The sequence below is a fragment of the Schistocerca gregaria genome, chromosome 9 (assembly GCF_023897955.1).
Source record: "Schistocerca gregaria isolate iqSchGreg1 chromosome 9, iqSchGreg1.2, whole genome shotgun sequence".
Classification (NCBI taxonomy): domain Eukaryota; kingdom Metazoa; phylum Arthropoda; class Insecta; order Orthoptera; family Acrididae; genus Schistocerca; species Schistocerca gregaria.
In genome coordinates, this window is record NC_064928.1 from 238,398,027 (window position 1) to 238,415,975 (window position 17,949).

The 17,949-nt window shown below is 41.1% G+C and overlaps 1 protein-coding gene across 1 annotated transcript in view; it reads right to left on the reverse strand.

Annotated features, from left to right (window-relative positions):
* The window catches only part of LOC126291536 (protein PRRC2A-like), a 695,341-nt gene that overhangs the window by 61,232 nt on the left and 616,160 nt on the right, over positions 1–17,949 (reverse strand). The window contains exons 20-21 of the mRNA XM_049985037.1: positions 15,541–15,685; positions 8,423–8,715 (exon numbers count right to left, since the gene is read on the reverse strand). Of these exons, the coding sequence (XP_049840994.1) occupies positions 8,423–8,715; positions 15,541–15,685 (438 nt within the window). The remainder of the gene's footprint in view (positions 1–8,422; positions 8,716–15,540; positions 15,686–17,949) is intronic.

Genomic DNA, 17,949 nt, shown 5'->3' on the forward strand with positions numbered 1-17,949 from the left:
CGTCTTCAGCGATGAGAGTCTCTTCTGCCTTGGTGCCAATGATGGTCGTATGCGTGTTTGGCGCCGTGCAGGTGAGTGCCACAATCGGGACTGCATACGACCGAGGCACACAGGGCCAACACCCGGCATCATGGTGTGGGGAGCGATCTCCTACACTGGCTGTACATCTCTGGTGATCGTCGAGGGGACACTGAATAGTGCACGGTACATCCAAACCGTCATCGAACCCATCGTTCTACCATTCCTAGACCGGCAAGGGAACTTGCTGTTCCAACAGGAGAATGCACGTCTGCATGTATCCCGTGCCACCCAACGTGCTCTAGAAGGTGTAAGTCAACTACCCTGGCCAGCAAGATCTCCGGATCTGTCCCCCATTGAGCATGTTTGGGACTGGATGAAGCGTCGTCTCACGCAGTCTGCACGTCCAGCACAAACGCTGGTCCAACTGAGGCGCAAGGTGGAAATGGCATGGCAAGCTGTTCCACAGGACTACATCCAGCATCTCTACGATCATCTCCATGGGAGAATAGCATCCTGCATTGCTGCGAAAGGTGGATATACACTGCACTAGTGCCGACATTGTGCATGCTCTGTTGCCTGCGTCCATGTGCCTGTGGTTCTGTCAGTGTGATCATGTGATGTATCTGACCCCAGGAATGTGTCAATAAAGTTTCCCCTTCCTGGGACAATGAATTCACGGTGTTCTCATTTCAATTTCCAGGAGTGTATTTTGACAACAACAATATTAAAGTATTAATTTTTTCCATAAATACTATCTCATCAGTGCCTGGGATTCGATAGATTGAGACAATTACAGTTTTCTGTTCATGCATTACCACACCGGCTACTTCTATTGTAGCTTCAAGGCATATTCTACTAAGGTCTATAACTGAGTAATGCAATTCAAAGTCACTTTTGACATATATTGAGACCCCACTGTGTGTAATACTTTTCTGCAGTAGCTTGTAACTAACGAATATCCCAGAGGAACACACAAGTCTATTTCAGTGTCTTTCATCCAGTGTTCATTGATGCATAGAACACTGATTTTATCGAGCCAGTATGGTAATTCATTGATTTTACACCTAAGAGATTGTACCTTTTATATGAAGGAGGAGGAAACTGTCACTGCTACACAATGGTATTCTACTTTCACAGTACCTTCTGTATTCATTTATTTTCGCTACATGATCTGGGATTTCACAATTATCTGAAGGAATTAGACTGTTGCAGTTTCCACTTAATGTGGTTTCTAACTTTCCTTCATCTGTAATGTCATTTTCTCTAAAAAAGGAGGTGTACAGTCATTCTCTGTGGGACTGTCTTTTAAGACAAGTCTGCTGCTTGCTCGTATTTCATTTACAACTTTGTTTATCTCCTGACACAAAAATGTTTTCCCATGGTAATTTAAATGCTCACCATGTTCAGTGTGCAAATTTCTTTCAAGTCTACTAATATCCACTACATTACATTTAGCATAAATGGAACATAGTTGTTTGATTTTAATATTTGTTTTACGAATCTCTTTGTTAACACATGAATTATAGATCAAGTCATGTCTATGAGGTATCACCACAATAATAGTGTTTTCCACATTACTTACATCTAAAAAAATTTTCAAACTTGTTATACACTTTTTGGCTTCATTATGTGCTACATCATTTGCACCAGTCACACAAACAACAAAGTCACTGTCCCTTGTTGTATTCTTGTGTTCTGAGATGCCTTCAACAATATTTTCTGTCCTCGCACCAGGTTTTACGATGCCAGTTGCACGAAGATCCGTATTCACATCCTGTAGAATATTTGCTAGCTTTCTTCCATGGCTGTCCGCTAGAAAAAGCACAGTGTGTTTCTTTGTAGTATGTGCATTCTGACTAAACCTACCAGTAATGAATCTAGCAGGATGCCTCTGAATTGGCTGGATGTCTTCCTTTAACACAACCTAATGAGATCCCAAACGCTCAAGCAGTACTCAAGAATGGGTCACACTAGCTTCCTATACGTGGTCTCCTTTATACATGAGCTACAGTTTCATAAAATTCTCCCAATTAATCAAAGTCAACCATTCACCTTCCTTACTACTGCCCTTACATGTTCATTCCATTTGATATTGCTTTGCAACATTATGCTAAGATATTTAACTGATGTGGCTGAATCAAGCATCAGACTACTAATACCATATTCCAACATTACAGGATTGTTTTCCCTAATCACTTGCATTAACTTATATTTTTTGACATTTAGAGCGACCTGCCATTCATCACATCAATCAGAAATTCCATCTAAGCCATCATGTATCCTCCTACAGTCACGGAATGATGATATTTTTCCATACACTACAGCATCGTCAGCAAACAGTTGTAGATTGCTGCTCACCCTGTCTGTCAGCACGATATGTATTGATTGTTAAGAAGGTGTTTACAAGCTTTTTTGGTGTATCCTATGGTAACATCTTCTCCCAAAAATTTTCATCTGAAAATGATAGGTAGTAAACTTATTGAAACATTGTGACAAGATGATAACAACAATGCTTGGCTTATCAGCCAAGAAGATTTCATTATCACATAATAAATACAATGATGACTGTGACTGTAAATGATGGCTTATTAAACACATTCTTAGTTTTAGTTCAGTCATGGCTCATTATTATCACACTCTTAGTTTTGAATCAATACTTGTTTGGTGTAATTTATAGTGACCATAGTCCAGTATTTTGATGAGTTCTTTCTTTGTAATAAACTCCAGAGTTAAATTGCTTTTATTTGCAATTTGACACTTGTACCAAGATCTCATAACTCAAAATTATATCCTAGACAAGCAAAGTACAATGTAACATATTTGTTATGTGTCACTTCTAAAACAATATTAACTCTCTAAAGCAGCAGTAAAGTTTGGAATAAAATACATAAACTTATTAAAAATGTGTTTAGGGCAAAGTAGTGGTGGCATGTTATAGTGTTTACAGAAATTTCTCCAAGATGGGGCGATATCTGGTATATGACTTGGCTGCTTTCACAGGTTCTGATGGGTTAGGAAAAGCCTTTTAATGGACTGAAATAGGAAGTGCTGGGTGGATGGACTGGGAAAGTCTTACACCTGGGTCTTCCACAGAAGTATGATCCTGTGGCAACAGGTTGGGACTGGGAGTGCATAGGGATGGACTGGGACGTGGAGGTGGGTTCACAGCTGAACACCACTTTAGGAAAAAGGATAGATTGGTATGACCTGTAGAGATGGCATGTTGAATTGCAGACTGGCACAACGAAAAGACAGTTACACACTGACCTTTTGGTACAGGCCTTCTTCAGAGAGGAAAACACACATTTATTCACACAGGCAAGCACACTTTGTGCACAGATGACCACTCTCTTGGACCACTCTGGATGGAATTCAATTGTGTCATGTCAAACAGAGGCAGAAAACTGGAGTGGGACAGGAAAGGGGGAAGGGTAATGGGTAATCATGGGGGAAAGGGGGGGGGGGGAGGAGAAGTCAGCACCACCTGGCAGAGTGAGCATGGACTAGATGGTTGCAGGACAAGACTTCCAAGCACTGCATCAGGAGGCTGTGGGGGAGGGAGCAGAGTGGGGGTGGTGGGAGGGGGTAGGGGGGGGGGGGGGAGGAGAGAAGCAGATAAAGGAAAAGAAGACCAGTGGGATACATTGGCAGAGGTCACAATGAGTGTGAGGAGACATGAATTGGGAGGAGATGATAGAGCAGAGGATGTGGAAACTGTAGGTTGGAGGGTGTATGAACAGTGGATTACCATAAGTTGAGACTGGAATGATTCTGGGAGTGGAGAATGTAAGGACAACTCCCATCTGCACAGTTTAGAAAAGCTGGTGCTGGACACAAGGATCTATATGCGCTGACTTGTGAAGCAGCCATTAAAATCAAGCGGAGTGTGGAATGTCAGATCCCTTAATTGGGCAGATAGGTTAGAAAATTTAAAAAGGGAAATGGATAGGTTAAAGTTAGATATAGTGGGAATTAGTGAAGTTCGGTGGCAGGAGGAACAAGACTTTTGGTCAGGTGAATACAGGGTTATAAATACAAAAGCAAAGAGGGGTAATGCAGGTGTAGGTTTAATAATGGATAAAAAAATAGGAGTGTGGGTGAGCTACTACAAACAGCATGGTGAACGCATTATTGTGGCCAAGAAAGACACAAAACCCATGCCGACTACAGTAGTTCAAGTTTATATGCCAAGTAGTTCCGCAGATGACGAAGAAATTGATGAAATATATGATGAGATAAAAGAAATTATTCAGGTAGTGAAGGGAGATGAAAATTTAATAGTCATGGGTGATTGGAATTTGTCAGAAGGAAAAGGGAGAACAGGAAACATAGTAGGTGAATATGGATTGGGGCTATGAAATGAAAGAGGAAGCTGTCTGGTAGAATTTTGCACATAGCTAACACTTGGTTCAAGAATCATGAAAGAAGGTTGTATACATGGAAGAACCCTAGAGATACTAAAAGGTATCAGATAGATTATATAATGGTAAGACAGAGATTTAGGAATCAAGTTTTAAACTGTAAGACATATCCAGGGGCAGATGTGGACTCTGACCACAATCTATTGGTTATGAACTGTAGATTAAAACTGAAGAAACTGCAAATAGATGGGAATTTTAGGAGATGGGATCTGGATAAACTGAAAGAACCAGAGGTTGTACAGAGTTTCAGGGAGAGCATAAGGGAACAAGTGACAAGAATGGGGGAAAGAAATACAGTAGTAGAAGAATGGGTAGCTTTGAGGGATGAAATAGTGAAGGCAGCAGAGGATCAAATAGGTAAAAAGACGAGGACTAGTAGAAGCCCTTGGGTAACAGAAGAAATATTGAATTTAATTGATGAAAGGAGAAAATACAAAAATGCAGTAAATGAAGCAGGCAAAAAGGAATACAAACATCTCAAAAATGAGATTGACAGGAAGTGCAAAATGGCTAAGCAGGAATGGCTAGAGGAGAAATGTAAGGATGTAGAGGCTTATCTCATTAGGGGTAAAATAGATACTGCTTACAGGAAAATTAAAGAGACCTTTGGAGAAAAGAGAACCACTTGCATGAATATCAAGAGCTCAGATGGAAACCCAGTTCTAACCAAAGAAGGGAAAGTAGAAAGGTGGAAGGAGTATATAGAGGGCCTATACAAGGGCGATGTACTTGAGGACAATATTATGGAAATGGAAGAGGATGTAGATGAAGATGAAATGGGAGATACGATACTGCATAAAGAGTTTGACAGAGCACTGAAAGACATGAGTCAAAACAAGGCCCTGGAGTAGACAACATTCCATTAGAATTACTGACAGCCTTGGGAGAGTCAGTCCTGACAAAACTCTACCATCTGGTGAGCAAAATGTATGAGACAGGCGAAATACCCTCAGACTTCAAGAAGAATATAATAATTCCAATCCCAAAGAAAGCAGGTGTTGACAGATGTGAAAATTACCAAACTATCAGTTTAATAAGTCACAGCTCCAAAATACTAACGCGAATTCTTTACAGACGAATGGAAAAACTGGTAGAAGCCGACCTCGGGGAAGATCAGTTTGGATTCAGTAGAAATGTTGGAAGACGTGAGGCAATACTGACCTTACGACTTATCTTAGAAGGAAGATTAAGGAAAGGCAGACATACATTTCTAGCATTTGTAGACTTAGAGAAAGCTTTTGACAATGTTGATTGGAATACTCTCTTTCAAATTCTGAAGGTGGCAGGGGTAAAATACAGGGAGCAAAAGGCTATTTACAATTTGTACAGAAATCAGATGGCAGTTATAAGAGTCGAGGGGCACTAAAGGGAAGCTGTGGTTGGGAAGGGAGTGAGACAGGGTTGTAGCCTATCCCCGATGTTATTCAATCTGTATATTGAGCAAGCAATAAGGAAACAAAAGAAAAGTTCAGAGTAGGTATTAAAATCCATGGAGAAGAAATAAAAACTTTGAGGTTCACCATGACATTGTAATTCTGTCAGAGACAGCAAAGGACTTGGAAGAGCAGCTGAACGGAATGGACAGTGTCTTGAAAGGAGGGTATAAGATGAACATCAACAAAAGCAAAATGAGGATAATGGAATGTAGTCGAAGTAAGTCAGGTGATGCTGAGGGAATTAGATTAGGAAATGAGACACTTAAAGTAGTAAAGGAGGCAATGGCAAGGAAAGTGTTTCTGAAGAAGAAAAAATTGTTAACATCGAGTATAGATTTAAGTGTCAGGAAGTCATTTTTTGAAAGTATTTGTATGGAGTGTAGCCATGTATGGAAGTGAAATGTGGATGATAAATAGTTTGGACAAGAAGAGAATAGAAGCTTTCGAAATGTGGTGCTACAGAAGAATGCTGAAGATTAGATGGGTAGATCACATAACTAATGAGGAAGTATTGAATAGAATTGATGAGAAGAGAAGCTTGTGGCGCAATTTGACTAGAAGAAGGGATCGGTTGGTAGGACATGTTCTGAGACATCGAGGGATCACCAAGTTAGTATTGGAGGGCAGCGTGGAGGGTAAAAATCGTAGAGGGAGACCAAGAGATGAATACACTAAGCAGATTCAGAAGGATGTAGGCTGCAGTAGGTACTGGGAGATGAAGAAGCTTGCACGGGATAGAGTAGCATGGAGAGCTGCATCAAACCAGTCTCCGGACTGAAGACTACAACAACAACAACAACAATGTTCAGCTGCATGTTGGGTCACAGGATCGTTCACTTTGCTCTTGGCCACAGTTTGGTGTGGTCTTTCATCCTGGTGGACAGCTGGTTGACAGTCATACCAATATAAAAAGCTGTGCAATGGTTGCAGGGAAGCTGGTGTATGACTGATGGTGTAGGACAAACCTGTGACAGGACTGTAATATGAAGTGTTGGATGGGTGGAATGGGCAGGCTGTACACCTGTGTCTTTCTCAGTGCAGTGAGAAGACCACACTTGTCCAGTATGCCGAAGGTTTCACAATGGCCTTAACAGACAAGTATTATCTACCAGACACAGTCCACAAACAGATTTTCCATATTATATCCCCACACAATCTCCCAATCCTTCAAATACTCCAAGAATCAAAGGAGCACTTCCTCCATCACCTGGTACCATCCCAGACTGAAACAACTGAACCTTGTCCTCTTTCAAGACTTTGGTTGTCTATTATCATGCCCTGAAATGAGGGACATCCTAGCCAAGATCATTCCTATCTCTCCTAAAGTGGTGTTCAGTTGTGAACCAACCTCCATGTCCCAGCCCATCCGTGTGCCACTCTCAGTCCCAACCTGTTGCCACAGGATCATATTTCTGTGGAAGACCCAGGTGCAAGACCTGCCCAGTGCACCCACCCAGCACTTCCTATTTCAGTCCTGTCAAAGGCTTAGCCTATCCTGTCAGAAGCCTGGCCACCAGGCCACTTGTAAAAGCAGCCATGTCATATACCAGCTCTCCTGCAATCTTTACACAGCTTTTTCTATTGGTATGACAACCAACCAGCTGTCCACCAGGATGATGGCTGCCACAAAATGTGGCCAAGGGCAAAATAGACCACACTGCTGAACATAACATGCTTGATTTCAATGGCTGCTTCACTACTTCACTACCTGGTCTATCTAGATTCTCTCATTCCATCACCAGCTTTTCTGAACTGCGGAGATGAGAGCTGAGTTATGCTAACTTCTCCACTCCTGATATCATCCTGATCCCAACCTACAGTAAGCTATTGTCCTCACACCCTCCAACCAACAGTTTCTGCCCCCTCTGTTGTACCACCTCCTCCCAATTCACATTATCTCACACTCATTGTGCACTTCTCTCTACAATGCACCCACCAGTCTTTTCTCTTTCTCTGTTCCTTTACTGTTCCCTTTCTGGCCCCTCCTCTCCTCATCTAGTTGCTGCGTGCTTTGCCAGGCAGTGTTGACTCGTGCCCCGCCTGTTCCCTGAATTCCCTCTCCCTTCCCTGCCCCACTCTGGATTGTTGCTTCTGTTTCAGGCAGTTGCATTTAACCTTCTTCTGTGCTGTAACACAACATCAAATCTTATGCTTGATAATTGCGCACACAAGCTGAAATTGCGATAGTGCAATAAAAATAGTAATAGTTACAATTGAAAACGGTGTCATTTAAAGAATGTATATAAGCTGTGGACAGGTATTACAATAAGTTAGATGAAAAAAATATATTATAGTAGTGATTTTTGTTTGTATCTGCGTACTGTAAAAACTAGATCCTGCGTATTGTTGGGGCTAGCATTTATGTATCTTTGCAATTGAGATACCTGCCAGAGAGTTAGCAGTACTTGAAATTTCAGCCACAATAAACAAAAACTAAAATAATGTTTGATAGCTCTAAGTGACAACAACTATGCTTTATAATTACTTGTAGGTTGCAGGCCCACCCCATATCGAACAGTTTATTAATCAGAAATGTCATCGTACCTGAGGTAGGAGTTCCTGTCAGCAACGTCTGTAACCTCCAGTCGGTCCGCGGTAGAGGAAGCAGTTTGCTGCTGCTGCTGCTGCTGCTGCTGCGGCTGCTGGTGATGGTGGTGGTGAGCTTCAGCTGTTGGAGATGATGTGGGGGCCGTCTGCCTCTGCTCCTTGTTCACATTTGCAGTCTTTCCATCTCCAGCTACCACTTCTCGGCTCCTGCTGTGGCTCCGACTGCGGCTTCTACTTCTCGTTCTTTCGTCACTTTTTACTTTTTCTCTATCCTTCTCTTTATCTCTTTCCTGCAAAAGAAATTTGCTCATAAGCTTTTCGATGCTACAGTTTAGTTTTCCATTATGTAAGGAATGAGTTGTTCAAGACAGGTACACAAAACTTTGCTGAGATTAGTGTCAGAGATAACATAGAGTCAGACTATATTAAAATTTACCTGGAAGATTGTCAAATTTGGAAAATTATTTACGTCCCATGCAGGTCTGTTTTGAGCAAGTTTTACTGTACAAAGAGAAGTGTGAGTGAAGGCAGACGCTCTTGAAATAGTAAAACAGGACAATATTGTATGGGCTTATTTTGCTGAACTTCTCAATACACAGCTGATACAAATTATGGCATCTCATTCAGCAAAATCACCAATTAAAAAATATAGAGAGCAGAACTTCAGCCATTTGATGAGTTCAGTTTTGTGGAAACTTTATTTTTTCATAATCAATGTCATCCAAAGAAAGAATCATAACATTTTTGACATTCTGGAGCTGTTTGTGGATTGTTTGTCAATAAGAGCAATAAATTATAGGTCAGTAAAGTTGGTTTAATTACTAGAACTACAGGGCATCATATATGATGAATGTGGCAGTTATTGTGCACTTTTTAGTGCAGTTTACATAATTATATGTAACATGTTTGGTACAAAGATATGTAGTGGATGGTAATATTATATATTTCACAAAATAACCTATCCACATTCTACAATTGCATTCTGATGGAAATTCCAATGATGAGCTTCATTATATGTTAAACACCAATTGTCTTTGTTTTAGAATATATATAAATACATACATCTATATATGTAATCAATGTACATTTATGAAACAAATGTTAATATTTGACTTCCTAAAAACTGATAAAATATTGAATAAAAGAAATCACACTGAATAGCTTAATAATTTCATTTCTTTTATCTCATCTTTTCACTAAATCATACAGTTGTCTAGTAAAATTTCATACAGTTAAATACTGTGTTATAAGTTTCTGACTGAAAATTGTTCAAAAATACTACTTTATGAGTTACTCTGGTAGAGCCCACATCATACATTCATCTTAGGAACTGACAGACTATAAGTACAGCATTGCAAGAAGAGGTACAAAACAACTATTAGTACTGGTAATAAATAATTGGACCAATAGCATGTATTTTGAGATGGTATGAATGCGTTGAAGCAATAAATGTGTTAGCATTTTTTATTAAGTAAAACACATTGCACATTAATTTCAGTAGCATAAATGTAATAAATAAATTCTCCTGGATAGAGAGATGGAGAGTGAGACTGATTGAGATATGTCAAATATTGTCAAATACGTTATATGTTGGAAGTATACATCATCCTGAGAACATAAGTTATAGATACGACATATTGCAAATGCCAATCATAGTTGCACAAGGCTACTTAATTGGTTAAAGGAGGAACAGCACTTCATCTAGATGGGAAGAAACTACAATGTACAACACGCAGGATTCAATCATGTACTCATTACTGTTCTTGCTTCATGTTAAAATATGGTACCAACAATGAAAATGAGCTAGGTAGAAAGATCTGAGAGTTTGGATGTGCAAATTGCAGGAGTAATTTCAAGTTGGGTTAATATTGTTTCCCCTTAAGAATTTCTTTACCATTGAGTAATTCTTGAATAGGAATAAGTAGATGGTTACAAACCTGTAAACGACCAAGATACAAGCACACAAATTATTGGAAGAAGTACATGCTACTTTCAGTAGAATGGCTTGTTCCACAACATGAATGTTGTAAAGTTATGACAGTAAGCTGACTATGCCTTTGGAGCTTTTGTATTATGTTTAGTAGGGTACTAGAATGGTGAGTTGAATAACACCTGATTGTTTGAAATGAGAATGATACCCAGAGTGCTAAGTAAAGGAGAAGGAGAAAAGCAGGCATATTTATTAATCACACATTGAAAGAAATAAGTGTTTCAGTGATATTTGTCTTCTGAAATTTTTATGGTTCCAATGAGTGACATAGCATGATGATTCAGTTCCTGCTCTGCAGCATCAATACCTTACAACATGGTGTGTAGGGCATATAATTAATTAACTCTGCTCACTAACCAGTAAATTCCCTTGTGGGGAAAAACATCACCAGTCTTTCAGTTACAGATCAAATAGCAGAGGACATACAAAAAGGAGCAACTTGAGTGGTGAAACTTCATATTCAGATTTACATTTAGACCAGAAAACTTGTTCCATCATATCCAGCACAAGCAAAAATAGGAATTCTTCAAATACAAGAACAACTGATCTTTTAGAAAGACTTGGTAATGCCCATCTACAAAAATAGAGATACACAAACCACCTCTAATTACAGTCTCATATCACCCCTTCCAGTCATTCATATATATATATATATATATATATGATGATGTAAATAAAATAGAAAGAAACTTCCACATGGGAAAAATATATTAAAAACAAAGATTCCAAGATACACTCCTGGAAATTGAAATAAGAACACCGTGAATTCATTGTCCCAGGAAGGGGAAACTTTATTGACACATTCCTGGGGTCAGATACATCCCATGATCACACTGACAGAACCACAGGCACATAGACACAGGCAACAGAGCATGCACAATGTCGGCACTAGTACAGTGTATATCCACCTTTCACAGCAATGCAGGCTGCTATTCTCCCATGGAGACGATCGTAGAGATGCTAGATGTAGTCCTGTGGAACGGCTTGCCATACCATTTCCACCTGGCGCCTCAGTTGGACCAGCGTTCGTGCTGGACGTGCAGACCGCGTGAGACGATGCTTCATCCAGTCCCAAACATGCTCAATGGGGGACAGATCCGGAGATCTTGCTGGCCAGGGTAGTTGACTTACACCTTCTAGAGCACGTTTGGTGGCACGGGATACATGCGGATGTGCATTGTCCTGTTGGAACAGCAAGTTCCCTTGCCGGTCTAGGAATGGTGGAACGATGGGTTCAATTATGGTTTGGATGTACCGTGCACTATTCAGTGTCCCCTCGACGATCACCAGAGGTGTACGGCCAGTGTAGGAGATCGCTCCCCACACCATGATGCCGGGTGTTGGCCCTATGTGCTTCGGTCGTATGCAGTCCTGATTGTGGCGCTCACCTGCACGGCGCCAAACACGCATACGACCATCATTGGCACCAAGGCAGAAGAGACTCTTATCACTGAAGATGACACATCTCCATTCGCCCCTCCATTCACGCCTGTCGCGACACCACTGGAAGCGGGCTGCACGATGTTGGGGTGTGAGCGGAAGACGGCCTAACGGTGTGCAGGACCGTAGCCCAGCTTCATGGAGACGGTTGCGAATGGTCCTCGCCGATACCCCAGGAGCAACAGTGTCCCTAATTTGCTGGGAAATGGCGGTGCGGTCCCCTATGGCACTGCGTAGGATCCTACGGTCTTGGCGTGCATCCGTGCATCGCTGCGGTCCAGTCCCAGGTTGACGGGCACGTGCACCTTCCGCCGACCACTGGCGACAACATCGATGTACTGTGGAGACCTCACGTCCCACATGTTGAGCAATTCGGCGGTACGTCCACCCGACCTCCCGCATGCCCACTATATGCCCTCGGTCAAAGTCCGTCAATTGCACATGCGGTTCACGTCCACGCTGTCGCGGCATGCTACCAGTGTTAAAGACTGCGATGGAGCTCCATATGCCACGACAAACTGGCTGACACTGACGGCGGCGGTGCACAAATGCTGCGCAGCTAGCACCATTCGACGGCCAACACCGCGGTTCCTGGTGTGTCCGCTGTGCCGTGCGTGTGATCATTGCTTGTACAGCCCTCTCACAGTGTCTGGAGCAAGTATGGTGGGTCTGACACACCGGGGTCAATGTGTTCTTTTTTCCATTTCCAGGAGTGTATATTAAAAACAAAGATTCGAAGACTTACCAAGAGGGAAAGCGCCGGTAGATAGGCACAATGAATAAAACACACAAACACACACACAGAATTTCGAGCTTTCGCAACCGGCAGCTGCTTCGTCAGGGAAGAGGAAAGGAAAAGGAAAGATGAAAGGATGTGGGTTTTAAGGGAGAGGGTAAGGAGTCATTCCAATCCCGGGAGTGGAAAGACTTACATTAGGGGGAAAAAAGGATAGGTATATACTTGCGCACACACACGCACATATCCATCCATACATACACAGACTCAAGCAGACATATTCTAATGATGATGTAAATAAAATAGAAAGAAACTTCCACATGGGAAAAATATATTAAAAACAAATATGTTTTTCCCATGTGGAAGTTTCTTTCTATTATATATATATATATATATATATATATATATATATATATATATATATATATATATATATATATATATTGTGGTAGCCATCTATTACCACTCTGATCACCATCACCATAGCAGGAGATGAGGTACTGAATAATTTTGTCATAATTCATCCACACACTCACCTGCCAGATCAGGTCAAGCTACAAGGCAGTGGCATGATTAAAATCAAAGGCAGCATCACATCAAGATCAGCCTGCACAGCCATGGACTGCACAACCTTACGAAACTGACAAGCAACCTACATGATGTAATCCCAGAGAGGAATGCTCTAACTCCCTCTCTGATATGATTTGTTCACATGCTCACCTGACTCCACTCTCTGGACTCTTAGTATCTAATTGGACTTTTCTCCTTATTGTACTCTGACTTAGTATGGAACTTCTGTATTCTCATTTTGACATTATACACATATTTACGCTGAAGCACCAAAGAAACTGGCATAGACATGCATATTCAAATACAGAAAAATGTAAACAGGCAGTATATTACACATTGGTCAGCAATGCTTATATAAGACAACAAGTGTATGGCATAGTTGTTAGATCAGTTACTGCTGTTACAATGGCAGGTTATCAAGATTTAAGTGAGTTTGAACCTGGTGTCATAGTCAGCACATGAGCGATGGGACATCATCTCCGAGGGAGCGATGAAGTGGGGATTTTATCATATAACCATTTCACAAGTGTACCGTAAATATCAGGATCCAGTAAAACATCAAATCTCCAACATTGCTGTGGTCAGATAAAGATCCTGCTAGAATGGGACCAATGATGACTGAAGAGAATTGTTCAACGTGACAGAAGTGAAACACTTCCACAAACTGCTGCAGATTTCAATGCTGGTCCATCAACAAGTGTCAGCATGCAAACCATACAATGAAACATCATCAATATGGGTTTTCAGAGCTGAAGGCCCAGTTGTGTACACCAAGCGAGGTGGTGCAGTGGTGAGCACACTGGACTCACATTCAGGAGGACAACAGTTCAAATCCGCATCCGGCCATCCTGATTTACGTTTCCTGTGATTTCTCTAAATCACTTCAGGCAAATTCTGGGATGGTTCCTTTGAAAGGGCACAGCCAATTTCCTTCCCCATCCTTCCCTAATCCGAACTTGTGCTCCGTCTCTAATGACCTCATTGTTGACAGGATGTTAAACACTCATCTCCTCCTCCTCCCACTCATGTTACGTTGGTGACTGCACAACACAAAGCTTTATGCCTTGCCTGGGAAGGTCGACACTGACATTGGACTGTTGATGACTGGAAACATGTTGCCTTGTCGGACAAGTCTCATTTCAAATTGGATCAAGCAGATGGATGTGCATGGGTGTGGAGACAATCTCATGAATATGTGGACCCAGCATATCAGAAGGGGACTGTACAAGCTGGTGGAGGCTCTGTAAAGTTGTGGGGTGTGTGCAGTTGGAGTGATATGGGACCCCTGATACATCTAGATATGCTTGACAGGTGACACATACATAATCATCCTGTCTGATCACCTGTATCCAATCACGTCCATTGCACTTTCCAACAGATTTGGGCAATTCGAGCAGGACAGTGCAACACCCCACACATCCAAAACTGCTACAGAGTGGCTCCAGGAACACTCTTCTGAGTTTAAACACTTGCGGTGGCCACCAAACTACCCGCACATGAACATTATTGAGCATATCTGGAATCCCTTGCAACATGCTGTTCAGAAGAGATCTCCAACCCTTCATACTCTTACAGATTTATGGACAGCCCTGCAGGATTCTTGTTGTCATTTCCCTCCAACACTACTTCAGACATTTGTCGAGTTCACGCCACATCGTGTTGCGACACTTGTGTGTGCTCACGGGGGCCGTACACAATATTACGCAGGTGTACCAGTTCCTTTTGCTCTAGTTGCCTCAACTACCACTTGACTTACTAAATGTCCATCACATGTTATATAAATCCAAATTTGGTTGTAGTCTATTCCATATACTGCACACAGATTAATATTTAAGGATTTGCTTCTCCTTTGTTAAGGTGTGCCTTCAGTTGTTCCACATCCCTGAAGGTTCTCCTTGATGTAATATATGGAGTAAATCTCAGTAAAAAATAGGGCAACATGCTGGACATTCACATCCCGATGTTAGCTGACAGTGTGCATAGTGATCAGTATGCAGAAATGAAAGAACAGTGCTTCAGTATTAAATAACCTCTTTTGTAAAACAGTTATGGTCACTAGGGACAAATCTATTAGGGCTGCACTGTTTTAAGCAGATTAAACTTTTATTTGGGAAAATGGAGGCTGCAGTCTCCAGCTGGTCATCCCAATTTATTTTTCCCATAGATTCTCTAAACTGCTACATGCAAATTTGGTACCATACTCTCCTTGCAGCTCTCTCCACAGGACATGATGGACTTTCATGAAGTGCTAAAGAATAAACTACTTGTTGGCTTGCCCATATTTCGTATTTTTACCAGCACATGAATAATGATTCATTGAATCCTGATGAAACTCTTTCAGTTTAGATTGTGACAGAGTGAACTGTAAATCAACTGTACCTTCTCCTTCTCCTTGTCCTTGTCCTTGTCCTTGTCCTTGTCCTTGTCCTTCTTCTTTTTTGAGGTGGAGGCTGCAGAGTGGGACCGACCCTTGCCACCAGAAGTCTCATGGCACTCACACTCACACTCTTCTGGATCGACATAGCTGCAACATGACGGCAGTTTTACAAAAAAAGTACGTATTTGATTTTACTGAAATGGCTTGGTAAAAACAAGTGTCATTATAATGACATGTAAGTGAGGGTACCTGAAAGCTCTCTCCTAAATTAGTTTTCCAGTATAATTTAATAGGTATTGTTGCAATCTTATGAGAGACATAGGAAACTCTACAGAACCATTCGGTTAACTGTTAATTTAAAATTCAGTTTTTGAAAACTAGTTTTTGATATAACACACAAAAATATCTAATCAACATCAAAAGACTTATATTGACTCATATGATCATCATTTAGCACTGGTAATAAATTTTTGAACATTGTATCTCAGTTGCCATAGGTGTATTCATTTCATTAGTTTTTAGTGACAACTGGAGTTGTGAATCTGCCCCCTCTGTAGATGTCCAAGCATTCCAAGGGAAATATTTAGGATTACCCATAATGTATTTTAATTATTATATTTTTTCTGACAATGTAAACCAGTTTTGATTGATCTGGTCAGTCCAAGTAATTATGTTTTCCACAGTTATAGATTACAAGGGAGGCCACGATGTTGGATTAGGTATTTACTTCAAACTGTCTACACGTTTAGTAGGCCACCAAAACAACATAATGTGCAAGTAGTAAGGTGTAGTATGCTGGCAATTCAGAGAAAATCTCAAGAGAAATTTTATGTGTCTAATGTGTAACAGATGTACTGTACAAAAGGACTGGTTGCTAGACATCATTGTGGTCAAGTGAATAGCATTCGCGCAAAGCCAGAGTTTTCTGGAAGAGGCGACAGTTCGAATCCTGCTAGCATTTACTTTTCTTTTTCATCAGTAGTCACATTATTTAATTTATATAACATTTGAGAGGTAATATAATGAAAAAACCACATACATTTTCATGAACTTGTTGTGAATTTCATATGTTGTATGACAATTTACTATTTGTAATTAAATTTTCAAGGATGAGGGACAGGCTTGCAAAGTCCAAGTCAAGCCTCAATAAATGATGATGCGATTGATGTTATTCACTATCATTAATATAGTAACTCACAATGTGCCAGACCACAAGAGTAATGTACAATTACTTGTCGGATGTGCTCTCGATGTCACACGTTGCAGGATGGTATTTGTCACACAGGCAGGGAAAACATAAATTGAAACTTCATGCAAATACACGTCGTTTTTTCTTCATTATATTACATCTCAGATATCATATAAATTAAATAATATGACCAGTGTCGAAAAAAAATAGATTTATAATTAAGCTTGAGAAGGAGTAGAACCGTCGGCTCACACACATTCGTGTTACTGAAGCTCGAATGCTGATCACTTCACCACCATGAACTCTGACATGCAGCAATTAGGCACAGATACATTTGCTAATTTAGTGCACCCTGCACTTGCACATGTTTTAATGGCGTACTAAAGGTGTGCGAAGTATGAAGTAAACCCCAACGCCGTGGCCTCCCCTTGTGAGATCTCATTATTGAGAACAAGAAGTGCCTATGAGTGTTCTCTAAAATGTCTGTGCAAAAGAAACAAACGACAGAACAGTGATAAAAGAAGCAATTCCAGCCAAAGTACAAGAAATGTCCCATTACTGAATATACAGATCAGCCCGAAACATCATCGACAGCATCTCGCAAAATTAAAACAGAGATATGTGACTTCAGTTCGAGCAATTCCAAAAATAAAACGTAACTTTTCTGTATCCATTGCTGATGAGGATAGTGAGGTAATTGAGATGAACCGTGCCATATGCTGCTACTAGCACATGTTAGTGAGTGCACCGAGTGTAGTGGTGCTATTTATCAGCGCAAAGCCAGCCACAGGAGGTCACTTGTGGGAGGTGTATGAGCGGCGCAGTCTCTGCCTCGCCATCTGCCGGCGGCTCGTGCATAGAATGTGTGCTCAGGAGAGCTGACTCACACTCTATGTGTCCCGCTCACACCAGTTGTTCTGCGTCTTGTTACCTGTGGATTCATAAGAGGCTGTTTTCGTTTTATTGTTCAGAGGTTTATGAATAAAGACATATTTGCATTACTTGGATCAGTTTCGTGTATTACTTGTTTGATACACTATCGCCGGCGAGTTTGGAATGGATTCAGTGTATGCAGTCCTTAAACCATTATCGGCACCGCGTTACTGGCCCCGACTGAAGAGTTTAGTTGGCAGTGACCACTTTGTCGGCTTCCATTAACAGACCTGGTACCATTCCATCGGTCCATCCACCCACTTTTCCTCCATACGTACATTCACCCGAG